This window comes from Erinaceus europaeus, chromosome 11 (assembly GCF_950295315.1).
Source record: "Erinaceus europaeus chromosome 11, mEriEur2.1, whole genome shotgun sequence".
NCBI classification, from domain to species: Eukaryota; Metazoa; Chordata; class Mammalia; order Eulipotyphla; family Erinaceidae; genus Erinaceus; species Erinaceus europaeus.
The window spans coordinates 26,493,500-26,508,939 of NC_080172.1; the positions used below are offsets into that span (position 1 = coordinate 26,493,500).

The following is a 15,440-nucleotide window of genomic DNA, read 5'->3' on the forward strand; positions in this document are numbered from 1 at the left end:
CTGCTATTTCTTTAATGTGTATCCAGTGACATCAGAGGATGTACTCTGTATTATAATCATGTCTTTAGTGTCCCAACAAGGAAAACATAAAAATTATCTAGTGACTAATGATACGGGTTAATCAAAGTAGAAGAGCAGCATGTTGTAGTGATTAAGAACATACAGTATTTGAAATCAGTAGCCTCCTCAGTCCCATATTATGATTTATTATGAGTAGTTTTTTAGTTATTTGTAATATTGAAAACAACTAACAGTACTGTCTTTTTTTTTTTTACTAGGTTTTTTGATCTTTTTGAAAAGTGTGATGGTTATAAATCTGGGAAATTAAAACTCAAAAAGCCCAAGCAGTTACAGGCAAGTGGATTTGGTTCTGTTGGATTTCTAATTAGCTGTGGCAAAGTAACATAAAATTTCAATTTAGTATTTATTGATTTTGTAGGAAGTGCTGGATATTTCACGGCAACTGCTTATGGAGTTGGGGCAAAATAATGATTCTGAAATTGAAGAGAACAAGTCAAAACTTGAACAACTTAAGACTGTATTAGAGATGTGAGTTTACTTTTAAGACCCCTAATTTGGATAACTGTTTATAGTGCTATTTTTCTGTGCATAACGTCCCCCATATTAATTTTCTTCACAATTTGATCTTTTTGCCTTTTGTTGTTGTATCCAGGGGTGGGGGAACAACTTAAAATCTAATGAGTCTTTCATTTTCACCAGTGAGAAAACAGATTATTGTACTAGAAGTTGCTGTTTTAGTGGCTGAGCGGTGGCACACCTGGTTAAGCGCACATTACAAGATGCAAGGACCTGGGTGCAAGCTCCCAGTCCCTACCAATGGGGGTAGGGGGGCGTGGGGAACAGCTTCATGAGTGGTGAAGCAGTGCTGCAGGTGTCTCTCTACCTCTCTCCTGTATCTCCCCCTTCTGCTCAATTTCTGGCTGTCTATCCAATAAAGAAAGAAAAATAATGAAAAATACTTAAAAAAAAAAAAAAAAAAAAGAAGAAGAAGTTACCTTTTTAGAGGGCTGGGTAGTGGCACACTCTGTTGAGTACATATGTTACCATGCCTATGGACCAGAGAATGTGCTGCAGAGGGGAGGCTTTATAAGAGGTGAAGCAGGTCTATAGGTGTCTCCTCTCTTTTTTCCCTCCTCTCTTCTCTTCTTCCCTCAATTTCTCTCTGTCCTATCTAATGAAAAAAGAGGAAAAATGACTGCTGTGGAGTGGTGGAGTGTGGTTCAACACTGAGCCCCATAATCCTGGTAGCAAAAATTTTTTTTATTATTTATTTAATTTATTGTTTTAGTTTTTCTTTTTCTTTGATGAGAAGATCAAAATAGGACATGAAACTCAGATTTTCTATGAAGTTCTTATGGTACAAGGAAGGGTAAAGGTTGTATTATTAACAGCACAGATTCAGGGCTATGTAAACAATAAAAACAGTTTTAAACTATATTTTAATCAAGTTACATTGGTAGCGCCATTATCCACTTACAGTCTTGCTTTTTTGCTGTTTAAAAAAATACCTGTGTTGGGGCTGGGTGTTGGTGCACCTGGTTGAGTGTACATGTTATAGTGCACAGGACCCAGGTTCAAGCCCCCTGTCCCTACCTACGGAGGAAAAGCTTCATGAGTGGTGAAGCAGGCCTGTAGGTGTAGGTGTCACTCTGTCTCTTCCCTCTCTATCTCCCCATTCCTCTCAATGTCTGACTGTCTCTATACAATAAAAATAAAGATAATAATAAAAAAAAAAACCCTGTATTTTCGCAAACCTCTCTATACTTCATCTTATTAAAGTTGTCTTTTATAGAGAGAATTTTTGTGTGTGTTTTCACTTTTAGTGTTGTTTGAATGACTATGGTATGTATTTTCTGCTAGGATTTTCACAAAATATAAAGATGGTCACATACTGAAGGGGGACACTAACCATAAGATTTAATTTTTTTTAGATGGGTTGTAGTTTTTTCTTACAAGTCACATTGAACGTTTCACTGAAGATTGTACTTCTGATTGACGCTTTATCTTTTTAGGTATGGCCATTTTTCTGGAATAAATCGCAAAGTTCAGTTAACTTATCTCCCTCATGGTTGTCCTAAAACATCCAGTGAAGAGGAAGGTATACCATTATTATGTGTAGAGACTTACATGTTACAATGCACAAGAACCCTGCTTCAAGCCCCTACACCCCACTTGCAGAGCAAAGCTTTGCGAGTGGTGAAGTGGTGTTGCAGGTGTCTGTCACTGTCCCTCTCTGTCACTCTTTCCCCTCTCAATTTCTGGCTGTCTTTATTGAATAAAGAAATAAAAAACTTTTTAAATTCTTTAAAAAATGATACAAACTTAAAAAGCTGTTCTTGGCTACTCACTGTTGTGTATTCTTGCATGTGAATTTGAATGGTAATAAATTAGGATTCTGCCATCTCAGGGTTTCATGGAAATGAAGTAAATCAGTGATTGGTTTTTTTCGTTTGTTTGTTTTTTGCCTCTAGGGTTATTACTGGGGCTCAGTGCCTGCACCATGAATCCCCTGCTCCAGGAGGCCATTTTTTTCCCCTTTTTGTTGTCCTTGTTGTTATAGCCTTATTGTGGTTATTATTGTTATTGTCGTTAGTTGTTGGATAGGACAGAGAGAAATGCAGAGAGGTGGGGAAGAAAGAGAGAGGGAGAGAAAGATAGACACCTTCAGACCTGCTCACCACCTGTGAAGTGACTCCCCTGCAGGTGGGGAGCCGGGGGCTTGAAACAGGATCCCTATGCGGGTCCCTGCGTTTGGCGCCATGTGCGCTTAACCCGATGCACTACTGCCCGGCCCCCTTAATTTTGTTTATATGTTTCTCTACTTATTTATTGGGTAGAGCTAAAATTACATGGTGAGTGATGGCACTTCAGAAGGCCTTTATAAGATGTGGATCTTTCATTTAAGCAACGTTTAGCATATCTAGCATGACTAAATTAAATAGTATAGGTAAACCACTGTGAGAACAGGAAAGGGAAAAGCAATAATCCTTCCAGAAAACTGAGAAAGGGCCTTGTAAAGTATGGAAGATATTTGAAATTTTAAGTAGAACAAAAATCAACACTGCAAAAATTGGTAAGCTTAAGAAAAAAAGATAATTTATGTATAAACCATACTGCATTACAGACAAGAGCGCGTATGCACACACAAGTTAAACTTGATATATGTCAATTTAAAGGAAACTAATCTGGGGGCCAGGATTAAGTGCACATGGCACCAAGTGCAAGGACCAGCATAAGGATCTCGGTTTGAACCCTGGCTCCCCACCTGCAGGGGGGTCACTTCATAGGCGGTGAAGCGGGTCTGCAGGTGTCTTATCTTTCTCTCCCCTTCTCCGTCTTCCCCATCTCTCTTCATTTCTGTCTGTCCTATTGAACAATGACGACAACAGTAATAACAATGATAGACAACAAGGACAACAAAAGGGAAAAAATAGCCTCCAGGAGCAGTGGATTCGTAGTGCAGGCACAAGCCCCAGTGATAACCCTGGAGGCATAAATAAATAAATAAGCAAGCAAGCAAACAAACAAATGAAACTAACCTGATACTTTGCTTTATCTGTTCCTATGTGTTGTAGACAGCCGAAGAGAGGAACCATCTTTACTTCTGGTTCTAAAATGGGGAGGAGAACTAACCCCTGCAGGCAGGGTACAGGCTGAAGAACTTGGAAGAGCTTTCAGGTGTATGTATCCTGGAGGTCAAGGTAAATCTTGAAGTTTCTTTATTTTGGCTAAGTTCTTAACATTGTATTTTCAGAGCTTCAATTATTTTGAGACCCAACATTCTTCACAGGCATACAGCGAAATAAAAATATAGCTTAAGTGATTTGAGGATTTATTTTCAGGAGATTATGCAGGATTTCCGGGTTGTGGTTTACTTAGACTACATAGCACGTATCGACATGACCTCAAAATATATGCTTCTGATGAAGGACGAGTCCAGATGACTGCAGCTGCTTTTGCAAAGGTATAAATAAAGCTCTGTTTTTAATGTTTTATTATCTTTATTTATTTATTGAATAGAGACAGGCAAAAATCAAGAGGGAAGGGGGAGTGAGACAGAGAGATATCTGCAGCCCTGCTTTACCACTCACAAAGCTTTCGCCCTGGTGGGGACCGGGGGCTTGAAGCCAAGTCCTTGCACACTAATGTGTGCTTAACCAGGTGTGCCACCCCCTGGCCCCTAAGTAAATAATTTTAAGGATACTAGAATTTTCATCTAAATACTACATTTTAAGGATTTTACTGGGGCCAGAGAGAGAAAGAGAGTCTACTGGGTACTGGGGGGTGAGCTCTGATATTGTGATTTTTCTTTTTCTTATCTTTCTCTGTCTCTTTCTCTATTTGAATGAAAATGCCTGCCCTGGAGCTGTAAAATCATGTATATACAAGACTAGTACCACCAGATATTAAATAAAATTTTAAAATATTTTCACTAAGGCAGTGCTTTAAAATTTCCCAAATCTGAAACTTTTCAAACAAGACCCTAAAAATGGTAGCAATCATCTCTTTACTAGTCAGTTGACTATAAACCACTTATACCTTGCGATATTCAGCAATATTCAAAAATGATTTGTCATTGTCCATTATTTCTTGTACCAATGTTTCAATCTGTGTTGGCTTTATTTAACCTTTTTAGGGACTATTAGCTCTAGAAGGCGAGCTTACCCCCATTCTTGTGCAAATGGTAAAAAGTGCAAATATGAATGGTCTTTTGGATAGTGATAGTGACTCTTTGAGCAGCTGTCAGCAACGTGTGAAAGCAAGACTTCATGAGATACTTCAGAAAGACAGAGATTTTACTTCTGAGGATTATGAAAAGGTGAGTCCTCCAAAGCTCCTACATTCTGAAATACTGCACAAAGATAGAAAACTGCGGGGCCAGGTGGTGGCACACTTGGTTAAACACACACATTACTATGCACAAGGGTCCAGGTTTAAGCTTCTGGTCCCCACCTGCAGGGGAAAAGCTTCATGAGTGGGGAAGAAGGATTGCACGTGTCTTTCTGTCTCTCTTGCTCCTCTCTCAATTTTTCCCTGTCTCTATCCAATAATGAATAAATAAATAAAGTATTTTTAAAAAGAAAAGTGCGGGGGAGGGGTCTGGTGATGGTGCAGAGGGTTAAGTGCACGTTGCGCAAAGCACAAGGATATAAGGGTAAGGATCCCAGTTCAAGCCCAGGGCTCCCCATCTGTAGAGGGGGGTCCTTTCACAAGTGGTGAAGCAGGTCTGCAGGTGTCTCTCTGTTTCTCCCCTCTGTCTTCCCCTCCTTTCTTGATTTCTCTCTGTCCTATCCAGCAACAACAACGCCAATGAATAACAACAACAGGGCAACAAAATGGGAAGGGATTGCCTCCAGGAGCAGTGGATTCGTAGTGCAGGCACCGAGCCCCAGCAATAACCCCGGAGGCAAAAAAAAAAAAGGAAAAGAAAAGAAAACTGCATAATGTGTGAATTTGTTATTACAAAACAAATATTCATACCAGTACAGATAGAGATAAGGAACACTGAAACAACTCTAGCTCCTGTGTAAATTGTTCCTTCCCAAGGTTCTTCCTTATTATCTTGAAATAATTACTATCCTGATTATTTTTCTTTCTCTCTCTGTTTTTTTTTTTTTTCATTTTGTTTTCTCTCTAGTTAATCTGCCTGTGTGGTTCCTTCCCTCTCAGCAAACTTGCAGACTTTCTATTGTTTCATAGTTTTATCATACCTAGGATACTTAATTAATATATATGTTTTATATAAATAATATATATCTATTACTACTGTAAACTCAGTTCAGGTTGTTTTATAAATTTTTAAACTTCCTATAATAGAGGTGGGTTTTGTTTTGTTTTTTATATTTGGCTTCTTTTGCTCAGTATTATGCTTGGAAAGTTTATCCATAGTTTGGAGATATTCCATAGTTAAAACCTGTTTTCTGAGGTATTACATCTCAGAGGTTAACCTAGTTTTTCTATAAAAGGCCAGATCACATGTAGTCTTTGTGTGAGTATACACATAAATATTTTTATCTTTATGTAACTACTTTTTAGAGATTATGTGAAACTACTCTTTATCTCATGGACTATGTCACAGGCCACATTTGCCCCTAAACTGTATTTTATTTATTTTTGAGAGAGATACAGAGAGAAACACCAGAGCACTGCTCAGCTCTGGCTTCTGCTGGTGTGGGGAAATGAACCTGGGACTTCAGAACCTCAGACATGAGAGCCTCTTTGCATTATGCTGTCTACCTCCGCCCCATGTTAGAATATCTTGTGTGATTTCTAGTGCAAATAAGCATACTTTTCTCTTGCGTGTAATAGGAACAGAGTTGTGAGCTACAGAATGCTTATGTTTCAGAATCAGTAGAAAATAGGCTGCTTACCGAAGTATTTGAATGCTTTTCAAACTTTAACTTGTGTATAAGTCAGCTGGAATCAGATTCTGTTTCATCAAGCCTGAGGTGGACACTGGGATTCTTTGATAAATTTTCAGTTTGTGACAATATTATTGGTCCTTGAACCATGTTGACATTTGTATTTATGTTTTATGTCATTGTTTATCTTCGTTCTACATACATTCTAATCCCACAGTGTGCCTCTATAGTGTTCATTTAGATTTAAATGCTGGTTTACCCTTCAAATGAAAAGATACCTATCTAATTCTGATTGAATCATTTTCCACTAGATCATTTTTCTTCTGTCTGAAGAATGATACGGTAATTTCATTAGTATCAGTCACCTTGTAGTAAGTTCATTTTTTGCTTGTTTAAAGATACCTTTCTCAGCTTAACTCTTAAAAAATACTTTCATAGATATAAATTTTGATGGCATTTACTTTCATTGCAGTGAAGATTGTGTTTTAATATCTTCTTGTTTCAGCATTTTTCCTTGATAAGTCAGTTCTTGATCTCATTAATGCATCTTTGAAGACAATTTATTTAAAATAACTACTTTTCCCCACTTTCACTTATTTATTATTGCCACCAGGGTTGTGACTGGGGCTTGGTGCTGGTAACTGTGAATCCAGTGCTCCTGGAAACCATTTTTCCTTCCTCCCTCCCTTCCTTTCTATTTTATTTGATAGGACAGAGAGAAATTGAGAGGGAAGCGGGAAAAAATGAGAAAGCATCCCCTCTGCAGATGGAGAGTGGGGGATCGAACCTGGGTTCTTGTGCATGGTGATACACTCAACCCGGTGCTTAACCAACCAACATCCCTTTTGACCGCTTTTAGCATTTTATTTTTATCATAACTTTTCCATGATTTTACATATTTTATTTTTAGATTGTTTTTTAGTTTGTTCTTCGAGTAGGTCATTTGTTGTTTCACTTTGGGGATTTTCTTTAATTTTATTTCTGTTACCTCTTCTGGATATCCAAGTATATGTTTACTAGAATTGATCACTTTCATTTGTGTTTCATTTGATTTTGTTTTTTTCATCCTTTGTCTCTATTCTTTATTCTGGATAAGATATTTTAACAGTCTTTCAGTGGACCTTTGGTTGTATCTTATATATTGTAAATTCAGTCTCTGGCTTTAGTTCTAGAATACCCGTTTGTTACTATTTTTATGTATCGTTAATTACCAATTTTGCAGTTCTTTAATGTTTTATCTTCTTGAATACACAGTCTCCTTATTTTTCAGTGAAGCTTAACTACCTAGGATCTCTTTGACCTACTTCTCATGTCTATTATGCTGACTGGCATTTATGATGTTTTATTTCTTCATGTGCCTAATTATCTTTCATCACGAAGGGATAGGTTAGAGTGTGTGTTGGGACTTCATGTATGTGCTATTATACATATGCACCTCTCTGGGCCACTTTCTCCATTTAGACAGAGAAGGAAAGGCAACACAGTACTGAGTATTTTCCATCGCCATGTTACCTCTCATACAGTGGTGGGACTTGAATCTGGACCATGAACCATGGCTATGCTGGCACCCTACCCTTGAGCTATTTCTCTGACCCTGAGTTACTTGTAAAAATAAATTGAGTCTAAGGTCAGCTTCTTCCAGATTTTTCAATTTGTACCTGTCATGTCCTTGTGAACATAGCAATATGATTTAAATTTCAGCACAGACCTTTCTGGTTTAGCAGGTTGATTGAATCTGGTCTGCAGTTTGTTGGTGGATCAATTAGCTTATGATTCACCCTCACTTGTTTGAGCCCCAATGCAGTAGTTTACCCGAGTTCAATCGTGGAGAATCTGAATCTTCACTTTTTCCTCATAACCCAACAAAGTGCTTACAACTCTACTCAGATTCTCTCTTGGAATTAGTGCATATCTCCACTATCAAAACAACTTTAAATGCCATGTATACTTTCTGATCACTTATTGATGAGTTTTGATTTCATGATTCTTTATGGTCTTGGTATCTTTCAGATAGCTTAAAACAACTATGAAAGTTCTTTACCAGGGATTTTTCATACCTTCAGTGAGTAGTCCCTTCTTTTCTTTCTTCTTTCCTTCCCCTTCCCCCTCCTCTTTTTTTTTTTTTTTGCCACCAGAATAATCACTGGGACTTGATATTTGATGACACATCCTTGGCTCCCACTGACCTTTTTTTTTTTCCTTTTTCTTTTCATTATTATTATTATTATTTTATTTTTTTAAGAAAGGAGACATTAACTGAACCGTAGGATAGGAGGGGTATAGCCCCACCCAATTCCCGCCACCCAATCTCCGTATCCCACCCCCTCCCATGATAGCTTTCCCATTCTCTATCCCTCTGGGAGCATGGACCCAGGGTCGTTTTGGGTTACAGAAGGTGGAAGGTCTGGCTTCTGTAATTGCTTCCCCACTGAACATGGACGTTGACTGGTCTGTCCTTACTCCCAGTCTGCCTCTCTCTTTCCCTAGTAGGGTGGGTCTCTGGGGAAGCGGAGCTCCAGGACACATTGGTGGGGACACATTTTTTTTCCTTTTTAATTATGCAAACAGGGAAATAGGGTGAGATAGTTGGAGAAAGACAGGGAGAGAGTAAGAGACACCTGCAGCCTGCTCCACTACTTGCGAAGTTTCTTCCCTTCAGGCGAGGACCAGGGAATCAAACCCAGGTCTCCATGCATGGTAACTTGTGTACTTTATGGGTTGTGCCACTGCCTAGCCTGTTGATTAGACTTTTTTTTTTATGTTTTATTTGTTTATTTATTTATTTATTTATTTATTCCCTTTTGTTGCCCTTGTTGTTTTATTGTTGTAGTTACTGATGTCGTCATTGTTGGATAGGACAGAGAGAAATGGAGACAGGAGGGAAAGACAGAGAGGGGGAGAGAAAGACAGACACCTGCAGATCTGCTTCACCGCCTGTGAAGCGACTCCCCTGCAGGTGGGGAGCCGGGGGCTCAAACTGGGATCCTTACGCCAGTCCTTGTGCTTTGCACCACCTGCGCTTAACCCACTGAGCTACTGCCCGGGTCCCATGATTAGACTTTTCTAACTGCGTAGGTCACTCTAATGAGAAATGAAGGTCTTACGCCTGTCACACTTTTAGAAACTTACTTGATAAGATGAAATAATTTGCCAAGCTAAATGTCCAAACTGCAATTTTCAAATCATGTCTTTGAGAGTTTTTGTTGACTTGGAGAATTCTCATTAGGAAGCCGAATCAATGGCAGGATGGTTAAGAGCACCTGCTCTCTTTGCTACTACCTATGTTTTTATCCCTGGTCTACTAATGGCCATCAGTTCTCACTGGAAGTTACAGTATCTCTGCTAATTTTTCTCTGGATAGATGACATATAGCTAGGACTTACTGTTTTTAATATGAAATTCTAATGTTTTTACTTCTTGATTGGTTTTATTGCCACCAGGGTTATCGCTGGGACTTGGTGTTGGCACTACAAACCCACTGCTTCTGGTTACCATTTTTTTTTCTCTCTCTCTTTCTTTTAATTTTGCATTTTATTTGCTAGAAGAGAGAGAAGTTGAGAGAGGGCAAGGGGAGAGAGAGAGAGAGAGAGAGAAAGAGAGATGCCTTTTTTGTAGACCTGCTTCACCTCCTTTCAGATGGGGACCTCCCTTCAGATGGGGACCAGGGGCTCGAACCCAGGTCCTTGCACATGTTAATGTGTATGCTCAACCTGCTGCATTACTGCCCAGCCCAACTTCTTGATTTTTTTTTTCTTTACTACATTTTGGGTTTCATGCTAATCTGTAGTATGAAACTACTGTCTAGCTATTGGGATATTGTGTGTGTTGTTCACTTAGACATTTTGGTATAATCATTTAGAAGATATGCGCTTTACTCATTTATAGCTTACTCCATCTGGAAGCATGTCTCTTATCAAATCAATGCATTTAATTAAAAATCCCGTGAAGACCTGTGACAAAGTTTATTCTTTGATACAAAGTTTGACTTCTCAGATCAGACATCGAATGGAAGATCCCAAATCTTCAGGTAAATTTTGTGATTTCTTCAGAGCAATAAACAAGTAAAATTACTGAAAGCATTTTAAAATAAGATATGCCAGTCTTTAAGAAATCAGGCTTCTCAGACTGTCTCTAGATATGACTAAGTTAATTTTCATCTTGCAAAATAATATCTAAGTTAAACTTTTTCTCATTTGTGGTACCATAGAGATCATTCTTACTTGAGTAGTATTGTTATGTTGGTAAACAACAAGTAGGCCATATTGATAAGGAGCAAATAGCAGAATAACCTAGGTTCTGTCTTTGAGATTAGTTTGATTAATACCTTGATTGACTTTGGTGTCTTGGACCCTTACTAGTTAAAATAGATCCTTTGCACTGCTTCATGTTTGGAGTTCCTTTCTGCTGAAGATAGCTTCTTCTATATTCTCTTGTTTATGGAAATCTTATAAAAATGTATTTAAATTTTAGAGTTAAAAATGTGTTCACTTAAAATAGTGTTATTACAGTTTTGTTCTTTTTCGAATTATTATGGAAGTGTGTAACATCTAGAAAGCTCTTTTGTAAACCCAGTTCCTGACCCATGTATTTTTACCTTTGTTCAAGTCTACAAAATAATATGGTTGTTAGTGGCATATGCCTAAAGTAGCATTTCATATCTTTTTTTTTTATTCCCTTTTGTTGCCCTTGTTGTTTTATTGTTGTAGTTATTATTGTTGTTGTCGTTGTTGGATAGGACAGAGAGAAATGGAGAGAGGGAGGGGAAGACAGAGAGGAGGAGAGAAAGATAGACACCTGCAGACCTACTTCACCGCCTGTGAAGTGACTCCCCTGCAGGTGGGGAGCCGGGGTTCGAACCGGGATCCTTATGCCGGTCCTTGTGCTTTGCGCCACCTGCGCTTAGCCCGCTGCACTACAGCCCGACTCCCTCATATCTTTAAAAAAAAAATTTTTTTTTTTATTCTTTTAAGTTTTTAACCAGAGCACTGTTCAGCTCTGGTTTATGGTGGTGCGGGGGATTGAACCTGGGACTTTGGAGTCTCAGGCATGAGAGTCTGTTTGCATAACCATTATGCTATCTACCTTCCACCCAGCATTTCATATCTTAACAATTTGTCTTTAACAACATAGTTAAAGTTTTCTATCATCAGCATTTTAATATATACTTAATTCAATTTTTAGTTTAATAAACTGATAATGATATATTGTTTTAGATATTCAGCTTTACCATAGTGAAACATTAGAACTTATGCTACGTAGATGGTCCAAGTTGGAGAAAGACTTTAAGACAAAGAATGGAAGATACGACATTAGTAAAATCCCTGATATATATGACTGTATAAAATACGATGTCCAGCATAACAGTTCCTTGAAATTAGAAAACACGATGGAATTGTATAGGCTTTCAAAGGCCTTAGCAGATATTGTTATCCCTCAGGTAAGTAATTTCTCGGAATTAATATTCTTACAAACTTGGATACTTTAAAAATGTTTACTGACAGATGCAAAGATCATTGGGTTTCACGTTTTTACAAAACCCATAGCTTGCAGCCCAGGAGATGGCACGGTGAGAGTGCAGGACTTGCAAATATGAGATCCGGAGTTCACTGCCCAGCATCACATATAGCAGTGTGATGCTCCCATTTGGTTTCTATCTCACTGATAGATAAATAAATCTTAAATAAAGCCGTAAGGTTATTTTGTGGCACTAGGACTTCATACATACAGGCTAATTTACTTTTTCTGGGTTTTGTTTGTTTGTTTTTAAATAATTTTATTAAGGTTAATGGTTTACAATATGGCTTTAATACATGAGTACTATTTCTTATTTCCTTGTGATAGATACCTACAGTCTATAAATAGATACGGATATGTAGATATATAGATATAGAAAGGGGAGAGAGAATGATAAATCCTAACACCTCAGTGCTGTGATTCTGCCATGTTGTACAAGGGTTAAACCTGGGCCCTCCTGTGTTGTAATGCATGCTCTGCCAAGTAAGCTATCTGCCAACCACAAAACCCATAACTTAAAAGGGAAAGTAAGTAATTATCGACTATTTATATATTAAAAATCTCAAACTTTATATTAAATCATTGATTTTCTAATAATTTGATTATAGTGTCTCCTTAAAATTTAAGAGTTGACACCCCTATAGAATAATAATGCATTAACAAGCAAGACAATTGAAAGCAATGGAATAAATCACTTCAGTATTTATTGGACCACTAGTATACACATACTAGCTATATGCGTGAAAAGATGAGAAGAATGACAAACAGGTTTTATTCTTTTTAGCTACTTTGACAGCTAAACTAATGATAGTTAATAGGAACTTGTGTACTGTGAAATAATTAGCTTTGCACTTTTTAACCATTCTTAATCCTCAAAAAGATGTAACTCTGGTTTATGATTATTTATATGAGTATCTAAAGGTAAGAACATCTAAAAGACTAACATTAAGATTTCATTAATGAAGGGCTGGGAAGACAGCATAATGGTTATGCAAAGAGTCTTTCATGCCTGAGGCTCCAAGGTCCCAGGTTCAGTCCCCAGCACCACCATATGCCAGAGCTGAACAGTGCTCTGGTCTCTCTCCCCTCTTCCGTATCCATCATTAAAATAAATAAATAATATATACATTTTTTAACTTTTTATTTTATTTATTTACTTTCCCTTTTGTTGCCTTAGTTCTTTCTATTGTTGTAGTTGTTGTTATGGATGTCGTCATTGTTAGATAGGACAGAGAAAAATGGAAAGAGGAGAGGAAGACAGGGGGAGAGAAAGATAGACACCTGCAGACCTGCTTCACCACCTGTGAAGCGACTCCCTGCATGTGGTGAGCCAGGGGCTTGAACTGGGATCTTTCTGCCGGTCCTTGAGCTTTGCACCACGTGCGCTTAACCCGCTGTGCTACCGCCCGGCCCCCTAGAGTTGTATTTCATGTTTGAAACCTTCCAGTTGACTTGAACTAGTATTCAGAAACACCATATCCATCCATTCATATTCCCCTTTTTAGAAATTACTTGCTTTTTCTGATACATCAAAAAGTCCTTCCAGTTATTGTCAGTATCTTTGGGAATAGCATATTTGCAGTATTAAAAATGTAAACTAGAGTTATACAGTGTCCACGAGACTTAGTATTCAGCTATGCACGTGTTAAAGCTTTGCCATTACACCTTTCTATTAATACCATGTGTTTCCTGCTCAGGAATATGGCATAACTAAAGCTGAAAAACTGGAGATTGCCAAAGGCTACTGTACTCCTCTAGTGAGGAAAATTCGTTCGGACCTTCAGAGGACCCAAGATGACGATACTGTAAATAAACTCCATCCTGTGTAAGTGACAGTACTGAAATTTAATTCTATAGGCATCTTTTTTTTTTTTTGCATACATAAGCATCAACATTTCTTGTTAATGTTTCTATAAAGAAATGAAGAATCACTAGTCACACTATGGAAATAAGTATCACCTGCACTGCTCCTAATGGTGAACTTTCAACAAATGTTACTTTTGGCTCCAAATTGGTAAAAACTGAGGTTTCTGGAGAAAAGGGATATGTGCCTTTATTCTCATGGAAACAGACATGTATATTACATGCTGCAGCATAAATAAATGTGATCTTAAAACTAAGATGACCTGTTTACAGTGAACATTAACTAATCTCAGAATCTCAGATAGTTCCAGTTAGCTTCGTGATAAAGGAAATTCTATGAAGATAATTTCCCAATTGTGACTAGAAAAGTAGTAGATTTGTTTATTTATGGTCTTTTTATTTTTTATTAATATTTAATTCCATTTTATAAGCTAAATCCATCAATAAGTTTGTTCTCGTAGCTGTGTTTTCATACTGTTTGCTTCTGACTTTAGATATTCCAGAGGTGTTTTGTCTCCAGATCGTCATGTCCGTACCAGATTATATTTCACCAGTGAAAGCCATGTACATTCTTTATTATCTATTCTTCGCTATGGTGCCTTATGCAATGTAAGTAGAGTAAGTTATTCGAACCTTCTATGTGTTATTTTTATGTGTCAGTCCATACTGTGTGATTTTAATAATTCATCATTTGCAACGGGTCAACTGTGGATCAAGTTCTGTTCTAAGTGAAAGTCATGAACTCTTCCTTTTGATGAAAATCAGTTTAAGCCAACAATAACAATCCATACTGTGTGGTTTTAATAATTCATCACTTGCAAAGGGTCAACTGTGGACCAAGTTCTGTTCTAAGTAAAAGTCATGAACTCTTGCTTTTAAAGAAAATCAGTTTAAGCAAACAATAATAAAATACTGCAAGAAGGAGACCAGGAGGTAGCTCACTCAGTGGAATTCACACTTTACCCTGCATGGGGACCTGGGCTTGAGTCTCTGCCACTACATGCAGGGGGGAAGTTCTTTGAGCAGTAGAGCATTATCATAGGGTCTCTGCTTTCCTCTGTGTCTCTCCCTTTCTGTCTCTCCTGCTAGATAGATTGATTCGGTAGAGAGCTAGATATCCTTTGGGAATGGTAGATTATGAAGACAGGAAAATCTTGACAGGAAAAAAAAAAAGCTATAAACTAGTAGTAGTAGAGTTAACTAATGCTTTTAGGGATTATAGTTGGCAAGACTTGCTATTTAGTTGAATATCATGCCCTTTATCTACTGTGATACAATGATTTATACCAAAAGTATTGGTTTAAGACAGCTTTATTGTTGCTGCAGAGACTACACTGCTACACTTCTTCAGATAGAACTACCTCTTACAGTTTATAGGGTTGACTAATCATTTACAGAGTTCACTTAGCATCTCATAAGGTTGCGGTGTGATGGGATCATTTCAAAGTGGGGAAGCCATGATAAAGTGTCTCTCATTCTTTCTGTGTCTCTTGATCTAAAGGGGGGGGGGGGGGAATTACCGCCAAGAGCAGTAACCCTGGTGGCAAACATAAATAACAATAAAAGAAAAAACTAAAAAGCATTCCTCTTAAGCCTAGTATTAACATTGTCTGACTGCATGGTTATTTACTGGAACCCTTGCATCCAGCCTCTGTATGTAACCGGCTTCCTCTAAATATA

At 37.9% G+C, this 15,440-nt stretch overlaps 1 protein-coding gene across 21 annotated transcripts in view; it reads left to right on the forward strand.

The window, feature by feature from the left end:
* PPIP5K2 (diphosphoinositol pentakisphosphate kinase 2) overlaps positions 1–15,440 on the forward strand; it is a 79,729-nt gene that overhangs the window by 37,832 nt on the left and 26,457 nt on the right. For 15 of the 21 annotated variants that reach the window (XM_060201228.1, XM_060201233.1, XM_060201212.1 and 12 more), the window contains exons 12-21: positions 279–358; positions 444–549; positions 2,034–2,119; positions 3,597–3,722; positions 3,864–3,985; positions 4,658–4,840; positions 10,269–10,410; positions 11,597–11,820; positions 13,595–13,722; positions 14,255–14,369. In XM_060201228.1, coding sequence (XP_060057211.1) covers positions 279–358; positions 444–549; positions 2,034–2,119; positions 3,597–3,722; positions 3,864–3,985; positions 4,658–4,840; positions 10,269–10,410; positions 11,597–11,820; positions 13,595–13,722; positions 14,255–14,369 — 1,312 coding nt within the window. The remainder of the gene's footprint in view (positions 1–278; positions 359–443; positions 550–2,033; positions 2,120–3,596; positions 3,723–3,863; positions 3,986–4,657; positions 4,841–10,268; positions 10,411–11,596; positions 11,821–13,594; positions 13,723–14,254; positions 14,370–15,440) is intronic. The other 6 variants (XM_060201213.1, XM_060201216.1, XM_060201225.1 and 3 more) reach the window with 1 other exon arrangement.